At 42.0% G+C, this 11,131-nt stretch overlaps 1 protein-coding gene across 1 annotated transcript in view; it reads left to right on the top strand.

Annotated features, from left to right (window-relative positions):
- The first annotated feature begins 3,847 nt into the window (after positions 1 to 3,847).
- glipr2l (GLI pathogenesis-related 2, like) overlaps positions 3,848 to 11,131 on the top strand; it is a 9,029-nt gene continuing 1,745 nt past the window's right edge. The window contains exons 1-4 of the mRNA XM_008277058.1: positions 3,848 to 4,176; positions 5,838 to 5,946; positions 7,727 to 7,830; positions 9,581 to 9,658. Of these exons, the coding sequence (XP_008275280.1) occupies positions 4,164 to 4,176; positions 5,838 to 5,946; positions 7,727 to 7,830; positions 9,581 to 9,658 (304 nt within the window). The 5' untranslated portion in view covers positions 3,848 to 4,163. The remainder of the gene's footprint in view (positions 4,177 to 5,837; positions 5,947 to 7,726; positions 7,831 to 9,580; positions 9,659 to 11,131) is intronic.

Genomic DNA, 11,131 nt, shown 5'->3' with positions numbered 1-11,131 from the left:
CGCCAATACACACATTCGCACCGGAGACGCACACAAATACACACACGGGCGAGCCCATCTCAATTAGTATGAATTAAGATGTATGGCCGCAAAGTTCCAGCGTCTCGAGACCACTACGTAAATGTCTTCTCGCAGCTGCCCGGCCCCATCGCTGTGCAGATGGTAGGAGGAGGCAAGGAGGAAATCAATTTGTTAAGATAGCACTATCCGGCTAATGAGAAATCAAGTGGCTTGACTTTTCACATGAATCCCATCATGTCCACTCATATTATGAAACCAAGATGCCATTAGTTGCACTTAGTGTGACTAATAGTGCAGCCGTGGAGCCCCGTTCTGGTGTCTTTGGTAACAGTCCCACCTTGTGGAGAAGCAGAGGATTGCACTTGAGAGGATCCCGCACAATCAGAAAAAAACTGATCTTCAGAGGGCTCTTCACGTCACCATCACTGATTGAAGAGCCTCTTTATTTGGGGGATGCTTCTTTATGTACTTTATTTGGTGGCAAGTAAATCAAACTTATTTCAATTATTTTCACAATCAGTCACAAGAAAACAGGGAGAAATGCTCATCACGGTTTCCCAAATCATCTGCTTCCTTATGGTATCTTGTTCTTTTTCACCAAGAACCCAAAATATTCAATGTTTTATAATGAAAATGTTCAATTCTGGGGGCTGCAAGGTGGCGCAGTTGGTAGCACTGTTGCCTCGCAGCAAGAAGGTCGCCGGTTTGCGTCCCGGTGGGGGCACTGGAATCTTTCTGTGTGGAGTTTGCATGTTCTCCCCGTGCAGCGTGGGTTCTCTCCGGGTTCTCCGGCTTCCTCCCACACAGTCCAAAAACATGTTGAGGTTAATTGGTGATTCTAAATTGTCCGTAGGTGTGAATGTGAGTGTGCTTGGTTGTCTGTCTCTAAGTGTAGCCCTGTGATAGACTGGTGACCTGTCCAGGGTGTCCCCTGCCTTCACCCTAAGTCGGCTGGGATAGACTCCAGCCCCCCATGACCCTAGTGAGGATTAAGAGGTGTATAGATAATGGATGGATGGATGTTCAATTCTTACATTTACAGTTCACACATAAAGGCTCTTAAAGTCAATGTATCTGTAGCTGTCGAATGCATTCAGTGTTTCTTGGTTTTTAATTGGATCCACGAGTTAATTTAAGGTTTTATGGGTTCTATGTTCCACCTCACTGTGACAGATTTTGTGTTACCTTAAGTTTCTTTGTCAGTGATGTTCTATTACAATATGTACATTTGCGTGTTTTTCAATAATTTAATTTAAAAAAAAACATTTATGCTAAAAAATGACTTTAAAACAATTTGAAAGCAGTTCTTTAGTGAATCCAGTGACTCCACAAAGAAATATCCTGAAAATGGTTCCTTAAAGTACCTGCTCTCACTGAAGTTTTGAAATGTCGTTTATGGTGCCTAAATGAACCGTGCTAGATGACCTTTGACCTTTGGGGATTCTTTACAGAACCATTTGTAGAACCTCTTGTTTGAAAGGTTCTTTGCAGATTTAAAAATGGTTTTATTGTGGCATCACTTTGGAGAACCACCTTTGGTTCCAGTTGGCACCTTCTATTTTTCTGAGTGTAGAAGAACCATTTTCAGTAAAAAAAAAAAATCTTTTAGCAAGAGGTTCTTCAAAGTATCATTTCTTCAAACAGATCTTCAAAGAACCCCCAATCGTGTCTGAAAGGAACCATTTTCAAAATAGTTCTTCTTGGACCCACCAAACAGAACAACATAGTCAAGATACCAGCTCAAGATTTGGGAAACCGATGGGAACTTCTTAGTAATTTCTAATTGGTAGCTGCAGCTCTATGAAGGTACTTTAAAAAGTTCTCAGCAGCGCCCGGAAACAAGTGACGTACCTTCCATTTTGGGGGGTAACTGCACACTCCTTCTACCACTGTGCACAAAAACTCAAATGTTCGAAGCAATCATAGAATAAAGGAAAGCTCTGAGCTGGCTGCTGTTGTTTCAGGACAGTGCGTCCGTCCACACAGCTCAGGTGGCAGCAGCAGCCAAACGTGACTTTGAACTGTTGAACTCTATTCACCCAACTGGCACATGTCGCATCGTCTGACTTCTACAAGCAGACGGACGCGTTGTCCTTCGGCAGTAGTACATCAGTCCTAAGCTTTTCTTTTTCCTTGCAAAGAAAGTCCAGACATTCATGTGAACAGTGACATAAGGCTTTATAATATAAAGTTATGCCTCAAAGTAAGAGTTATGCACCTCCGAGTGAGGCTGGGAATGTTTTGCACCTACGTACATTCTGCACAGTGAAACATCTTTCTAGCGTTGAGATGCAGAGTCATGTGAAAAATGCAGAGGTTGTAAAAATGTAAATAATCCTTAAACAAACAGCTGATCTATAGCATATGGAGTCACATTTCTCTCCAGTATTGGGTTTTCAGGGTTTTCTTTTTAATCATTTGTGGCGTTTCTAACTCAAAAAAAAGGCCATTTTTGAGTTCTCGCTACTTGTACTTCCTCCATAGAGGTGCAGGACTTCATATTGCAGTGAAAAATGAGCCCACAGCGAGTAAAAATGTGACAGCAGCAAAGAAACGGCCAGAAACTGCTCCGAGTTCCGAGGATTAATCACTGACTCATTTATGAAACTGTCTGCGGGATTTATTTTATTCACGGTATTAAATTGCTGCCTTGGTTCTGTGAAATTACACAGCGGTGCTTTAAACATTAACGCAGTCATGGCAACATGCTCGCAATGACAACTGGCAGCATTATTGGTAAATACAGCTGAATGTGGTTTGGTTTTGAAGATGCTGATTTACAAAAGCAAAGTATCAGATGATGGCGCCAGAGGAGAATTTTAAAAAGACACCAAATTGAGAAAAGTTCAGGACAATCCAGTCGGTAGCTGTTGAGATATTTTGCTGCTTACATCGACATTTGTTCACTGACATTCAGCACTAATTGATATTACCACAGTATCTGTATTTACCTTGATGCATTCAAGCCCGACAAAGCGAGAGTAAACTCACTACTGGGAAATTAGCCGCTCAAGACTCAGCATTTAGTGTTTCACATTAAGCAGTTTCAACAGAGCACTTTGCTGCTGACACAATGAAGTCCTATCGATTCGGAGCGTGCAAAAGGGTATCCATTCTTTTTAAGGCAAATAAAAAAAAAATGTAAAAAGCTGTAGCCTGTGCAAAAAGTCCAGAGACAATCTCACAAGCTGAGTTATGAGATGTACAGTAAAATATAAGGTGATCCATTTTGGGGTTTGGCTGCGAACCACGCTTGCTTTTGTCGAAGCAGGTGTCGTGTTTTTTTCTCTTAAATGATAAATATCTCAGTTCAGGAATGCCATTAAAGCACTGGAGGTGGTATGCCTCATGTAGACAAAGCAAACAGTGGAAACCCGTCCTGCAGCATGATGAATAGTGATTCTGCCTCTCCCCGTGTGTCAACCGCAGGAGGAAAATTGCTCAATCATTTCCTCCTCATCGAGGACGAAGATTGAGGAATCGCTCATTTTCAGTTGGGGATAACTTATTGACCCAGAAGTCAGCGATGAAACTGGAAGATGAAGGTGGAAGGTTTGTCCCCACCACCCCCCCGCAGTGAAAGTGAAAGGAGCTTATTGTGCATGTGAGCTCACACAACGCTGCATCATGTCAGCGTGGATGGTGGGAAAAGCCTCGGACCACAGTTGCCACGTTCACCACGGATACCAACGTTAGAAGAATGCAAGAGCCTCAGAGCCATATAAGGGCATGTGTCTCACAGAGATGATGTCAGCGGTGACTGAAAGGGCTCCCCTTTCATTTGTAGGAAGACACAGTGAGGGTGTGTGCAGCCCTGAGCCACAAAGATAGACAGAAGCAGGGCATGCAGATTACGAAGGGCGTGTGGCCGCGACAGACACCGGCAGGTCTAATGAGCTGACACCAAACTTGAGGAAGAAGCATGTTGCGCAACAATAATTGCATCCAGATAAACAGCTGAAGGGGAACTTTACACTATTTCTGTGACTCGGAGGTGGAATGAGAAAGTAAAAGGCCTGAAACAAAACACTGTGTGAGCGTGAGGTAGACAGCGCTGAAGGAAGAGAGGGAGGAGGAGAGGCTGTTTTCACTCTGTGCCCAGCTTGTTACTGATCTTACTGAAGGTTTCCTGTGTCAGCACCATGGGAAAATCAGGTAAGTGGACACTGCAGCCCGAGGCTTGTAACTTTGATTGTGGGCTTGTTTGATTGTTGCCCAAGTTGGAACTTTGAACTTGTGAAAGCGTGTGCGTGCAGGAGTGTGTGCTTGTTTGCTTTACTGAACAGTTAAAAGACTTCAATGGTTTTTTTGTGGCCAAAAATGACATATTTGAGTGGTAAAAGTCAGTAATACGCTATGTTTGAGATGTAAGTGATAAACTTTTAACTCTTTCTGTGGACTTGTTTTTTAGAGTTCCGAAAAAGTCCAACATTTTTCTCACCTGGTCTTTTTGCACGTCTCCATCGGGACTTGGTTGCACTCCTTTTTTGTGGCAAGGATTTTTGAGGTTCTCCACAGCAGAATAAGGATAGCCCTCCGTGGTTGCATTACCATTTTTGCCAATGCGTTGGTCACTTTTGTAGTCTGCCAGCCCTTTGAGAGTTTGCAGTGTGGACCTCCTTGTGCTTTCTGAATTTATTTTTGCACTGTGGCTGCTGGCACTTAAAAACACTTGGACATGCCTTCATAGCTGGTCTTGCAAGAAGCAGCAATAGACAAAAATAGAAATCTATTTCATGAGACAGGCGCATAGAAAATGGACAAGCACTTCCAAAAGCTTCAAACAGACTCCTGGCCGCTGCAAAAATTGTATTTATTTGCAAAATCTTTGGTGCCGCAGCTTCATCAGGTGAATGGTTTGGTGCAAAGAGAAGCCATCCTAAAAAGGGAGGGGCTTTAACTCTACAACCAATCAACACTGGCCACGTGCTGCTGGAAGGCATACATTTTAAAGCATCGTTTCATCAATTAAAACCTTCAGCAACAAGGTTTCTCGAAGTTTGGTTTAAGTCATGTCTTAAACTGGAGAACTACTGCATCAGCTGTTCTCACTTTATAGTGCACTAGAATGCTCTGGAACATGGTAGAAATTACCAGGAACATTTAGAATTGTATTAAAACTGCATTTTCTGAACGATTAGCAACAATTGTGGGGGTATGAATAATTGTGGACATTACATTTTTAGTAAAAAAAAAGTCATTAAAAAAGTAGAAGATCTTCAAATCTTTCATTTGCACCTTAAACATGCTTTTTTTTGTCTTGTTTATGTAATTTCCAGAAAGAAGAAACTTATTAATCACATGAAATTTCACTAAAATCTAAATTTGGCCTGAGAATGAATAATATGGGGTTACAACAGAGCACAAATAGAACTATAAATCAAATTTCTGCCATATTTTTCCATCCCTAGTCCTATTTGGGGGTGCTGATTCTAAGACGCAACTTGCCACATGCTCGGTAAGTGCCAGCAGCATGGGCATTTCTGTTGTTTCTGTGCGACTCTTTGAATGTGCCTATTGTGCACGGCACTCGAGAGATTGTGGGACTTATGAAAAGGCCAGTGAGTGATAGGCACCAGGCAGGGGAGGAGGAGGAGGAGGAGGAGGAGGAGGAGGAGAAGGGGAGGTGATGGTGATCTGGGTGACGTTTTTCTGCTCCATCATTTGTCGCCGAGTCGATGTCTGAGGTCCGTCAAGTCTGCGGGCCTCAACTCGAGTTTGCACAGAGTCTTGGTGTTGCATCAGCGTGTCTCTTCTGTCAGATTTTGTCAGAGGATGTCTGACTCTTCCTGTCTCTGTCCTCTTCTGTCGCTCAGCCTCAAAGCAGTTCGCCGAGGAGGTGCTGCGCTGCCATAACGAGTACAGGAAGAAGCACCAGGCTCCTCCGCTGAAGCTGAGCAGCAAGTTGAGCAGAGAGGCCGCCCGGTGGGTTAATGCGCACGCAGATCAAATTAGAAACCTAATTAGCAGGGACTACGCACACCAGTCATTGTCAGCCTGCTCTGGATAACGCTGACAGTTCGAGCACAGCCTGTCATATGCAATAACCGCCAAATATAATACGATATCTTGGGGTCTTTGGTGTTTGTTTTCGCTGTGATTGCAGGTTATGTTGACAATTTGTTGCCGCTAATTGCAGCTGCATTAACATTTTATTCAAATGGTGTTTGGATGAAGCTTCATTTCCGCCAGACTGTTCAAATCATTATAACCAAATAAACTAAAGATAATTTATCCTCCTGAGTCCCAAGTAACAGTCTTTCAGTCCATTTGCTCACGTATGCAAATGAACTGAAACAGGGAGCTTAAAGCCATCTTTAATTATGTGATGCCTTCAGTTGATTCAGTTGATTTTAATGTACTAAAACGTGTCTATACCAGAAGAAAAGAGCTTCAACTACAACATGTAATGATCAAAAACACTTGTTTCAATGCCTTTAAAGTACATCTTCATAATAATGGTAAATGTTTGACTTTGGAGATAACAATCAGTTCCCTTAAACTTCAAGAATGTAGTTTTTGCCTCGCCCTTCGTGTAAAACAGCTGATTATACAAATAAAGCTGTTTCCCCCCAGTTTAAGAGGCAGGTTAAGCTGCAAATCTGGGCATCATAGAAGGAGATTTCATGGCATTTGCCTCCCGCCCCCAATAAATTACTGTATATGTGTTGACACAGCAGGGACCATGTTAAACTAGAAAAGCTGATCTACAGGGGAATAGATATTAGAAAGCAGCACAGGACGCTCGAGAGCATTATACTGCATTAGATTCCATTATATTTTGAATTACCTGGCACCTGGTGCATGAATTTTGTGTTTTCCGTTACATAAATAAGAACATTTCCAACATAAACTGATGCAGAAAAAGGCCACAAACTGCTGCAGAAAATTCCCCAAGATGCCTGAAATTAAGTTTTTAGCTCTCGGAGTTTTAAGTAAAGACCCTCTGCTTATTATTTCCCTCCAAAATATTCAAAAGCAACCCATACCCATAGATTAAGAGCACAATTCAGGAAAAATAAGTGACAAAGCTCACTGCTGTTAAGTCAGGAGTTGAAAAGGTTTCTCTTTTCATCCAAGAAGCTTCTCATTAGCTCGACTAAAGTGGAATCTCCAGTGCACTTAATCCACATCGTCACTGAAGTCCGAACGCAGTCATGAGATTTTAAATAAAGTCTTTTAAAAGAGAGCCTATATGATTCAGTTACGGCTGAGCCAAGATGATGAACCTTGTGCCTGTAATAAGTAATCCAGTACAGATTATAAATTACAGTGACCTCGATGCCTTTCTCAAATAATGTCACTACAATATAACGATAAAAAGGATTTCCTTGTAACTGTGCAGACCGAACGTATAAATTTACAACACTAATGGAAATATAGTAGGAATCTTTTAATCAGCTCAACCCAAATACCAAACACAGCACTAGAGGAGATGGTTTCTGTGTTAGCACCGCAGACATACACTAGACTACACCTCTGAGCTAAGGCTGTTTTGCTGGTTTTATTGGAGTGGATGACAGCATGTTGCAACAAGCTGCTAAAAAAAAAACCTGAGACTTCTGCTTTACATGCACACCACTAACAGCAGTAGTTCCTCCAGTGCAGAAGTGAACTTGTATCAGGATTCACAGTGGGAAAAAAAAAGAAAACAAAATACTATTTAAGCACTGTTCAGTCTGACTTTCTTTGTCTCGAAACATAGTTATGCTGAAAGTCTGGCCAGCACACGAATCCTGAAGCACAGTGTGGAGTCCAGCAGAGGGAGCTGTGGAGAGAACCTGGCGTGGGCCTCCTATGACCAAACAGGTAAAGTTGAAGCTAAGTGATTCATACCCATGCCACATTTATAATGAATTTTCATGTGATCAGTAGGTTCCTTCTGGCTGGAAATGACACAAAAAGTGACAAAATATATTAAAGCATTGTGTTAGAGATGACTGTTTCTACGATTTTACTGAAAATGCCATTACCGAAGTTATTCACACTCATGCAGTAGTTCTCTAACAAGTAACTAGTCAATTGCAAGTCATGACTAAAACCGGCAGTGAGCTGCTGTTTGGGTCCATCATGAAAAGAGAGCTGCATATTGTTGCTGCTCACAAGATGTTTAGAGGCTATAAAGTCAAGTGTTTTCAAGCTCCAGTGGCTACAGAGCAAAGAATCATGAAGAAGTCCAAGGAGTTCCTCACTGTGGAACATGTCAAAAGGCTGAAGAATGGTAGAGGCCAAGAAGAACCCAAGGACCAGAACCAAGAGCATCCTGATGAATGTGAGCAGTTCTGGTAGCAACATGTTGATCAGACACTCCAGCAGACCAACAACAAGGCTGGTCTCCATGGAGACAAGGAGGATCCACTTCTCCAAGACAAAGAAGAAAGCTGCTGCTCATCACTTCATGAACATGGAGATGTTTGGACACAGAGAAAGGAGAAGCATTCAAGGCCAAGAGCAGCATCCCCACGGTCCAACATGGTGGTGGAACGTGATGCTTTGGGGCTGTTGTTGAGCCGACGGACCAGACAGCCTGGTCAGAGGAAACGGCTTCATGAGAACAGAGGAGAACATCAGGAGGTCTGCAGGAACACTGCTCCTTGGGCAGCATTGGAGCTTCAACAAGACAATGATGTGAAACATGCAGCCAAAGTGGTGAAGAAACAGTGAAGAGGAAACAATGAGGAGATGTTGGAGCGGCCCAGCCAGAGTCCAGACCTGAATCCATCCAGAACCTGTGGAGGAGCTGAAGAGCAGAGTGATGGAGAGGAAGCCTTCAAGCTCAGAGATGCAGATGGACACTTGGAGGAACTAAATCCCAGAAACACTGTTAGACACTAGAACAGCTGTTGGACTGATGTGGAGGAAAATAAAAGCTTTGTCATTAATTACTGAGAGAGCGTATGAATAATTTTGAATACTGAATGTTTAATATAACTTATCATTAACATCTCCAACACAACGTCTTACCAACTTTTGACATTTGTTAAGTTCACTTCCAGCCTCGGGGAATCTAATGGTCAAATAAGAATTCACTATAAATCAAACTTTGGCATTGTTATGAATAATTTGATGCTGTACTGTACATACTATACAAACTAAAAAAAAAAGTGCATACACAGCTTCAGTGACTCTGCATCCATGTCTCAGTGTAAGTCTGTGTTCCGTCCTAGGAAACTGTATGTATATACCCATGAGATTTCCTGAGAGACAATGAGACACGATATCTTCCATAGATAGAATAATTTAGTCTGTGCAGCCTAAAGTAGACGTTCGGTGCTGACTGCCAGCTCCTGCGAGTGAACAGCTGGGATCTATTTCCCCTCCACTTCAGATATCATGACTCACTGCAGAAATATGTCAGCACAGGCCAAAGTGATTCATAAAACATCTACAGCGCAGAACTGGGTGACAAGAAGTGCAGCACTGTAAACAACATATGCCCAAGAGGGATTTGTAGCTGCAGAGTTCTGTCTTCTCACATCGCTATCAGTCTGATTAATATGCATGACACATGACTGATTCGGTTTTCCTCGTTCCACGTGTTTGTTCTGTGTACGTGCAGGGAAGGATGTGGCCGACCGCTGGTATGATGAAGTGAAACAGTACAACTTTAACCGTCCTGGATTCTCATCCGGCACTGGTGAGGTTCACAATGTCTGTCTTTGATTTCCTTTCTCTTGTTCACATGTCTTGTAATTGGTCTATGTGGATATAGATTTGATTGACTGTTTTGCAGTTCACTCATTTTAGAGGTCAACCTTTACCTTTTCAGGTGTGGAGCCAAGGGGTGGCCACCACATACGAAACTCTCGCCACCCCATGCACAACCCATAAAGAAGCCTGTTAGAGACACATAGAACTGGCGTTTAATCCAGGAATTAATCATTTTAATAGTTTCCATTTTCTCTGCAGCAGTTGTTCCCATAAGGATGCATTTTATCAGCACAACCCCCGTTCAATCACATACAACCAACACGTTCTAACCAACCAGAAGATTTCATTCTGTTTTTACCGAAAAGCATATAAACAGCATAAAATGTGTTGATTTTTGTATGTAATATTAAAGAATCTGCATGTTTTTACTGGTTGAAGTGTATATGATTTAGCTTTAGCTGCTGATTTAGTTGAATCTCTTGTCCAGACTCTTAAACACTCTTGGGATAAAAACTATTCTGAAGAGCTCTGGAAACAACAAACTACTTAACAATGCAGGACTGAGCCAGAACCAACAGCCAAAGTAAACAAACTAAAGGCTGGATGGACAAAGTGTGATGTCTCAATTCACTTTTGACGTTCATGTGTTACATATCTCATGTATTTTAAATCGTAATTATCTAGTGATCTTCATCAGGAATTAAAGAAGCAGTAACATTCCAGATTTGTAGTTAGTTGAGGGTTCCATAAAAACATTTATTATACTCTATATGAGTCATCGTGTACTTCTTCTTGGCTGTCTTGCTGCATAAGCAAATAATAAGAGTGAGCAACCAAAAAAATGACTATTTCCCCTACAGATTCAGGAACTGGGTTGGCGGTGGTGGAACTGTTCTAAACCGGTGTTCATTGTATTTGTCAAATAGTGGTTAACGTGACTTTTGACTGCCCTCATGTCATGTGGGGTTCCACAAGGCTCAGTTCTTGGTCCTGTTGTGTTGGGTTTGTATCTGTTGGGCCATATTATTTGCCATTTCACCCCTGTGATCTACCATTTCTATGCTGATGACACCCAGCCATACTTTACCTTTACCCTAGACTGACTCATCCAGATTTCTCCTCTTCTTCTGCTATCTACTTGTTGCAGTTTTCACCATACTATGGGAAACAACAACAATTTCCTGGCTAGCACACTGAAAACTTCTCTAAGGACTTGGATCGCACAGTAAAGGCAGTCCTACTATTTATTTATTTATTTATTTATTTATTTTACAGTGGATTATCCATTTTAATCACAGTTTTCTCATCCAAATGTGCAAAAGTTCCACCAAAACAGTTCCATCTATCACGAATGATGACCCACGATCGGTGTAAAGAAATCCAAACAAGCCGCAGCATGAAAGCACAAAACAATGGCCTTACTACAATCAAGGGCCGGATTGCTTGCAATTTCCTACAA

This window comes from Stegastes partitus, unplaced genomic scaffold (assembly GCF_000690725.1).
Source record: "Stegastes partitus isolate 25-593 unplaced genomic scaffold, Stegastes_partitus-1.0.2 Scaffold88, whole genome shotgun sequence".
In the NCBI taxonomy this organism is placed as follows: Eukaryota; Metazoa; Chordata; class Actinopteri; family Pomacentridae; genus Stegastes; species Stegastes partitus.
Note: the sequence above shows the minus strand (reverse complement) of the source record. Positions and strands in the feature narration are given on the sequence as shown.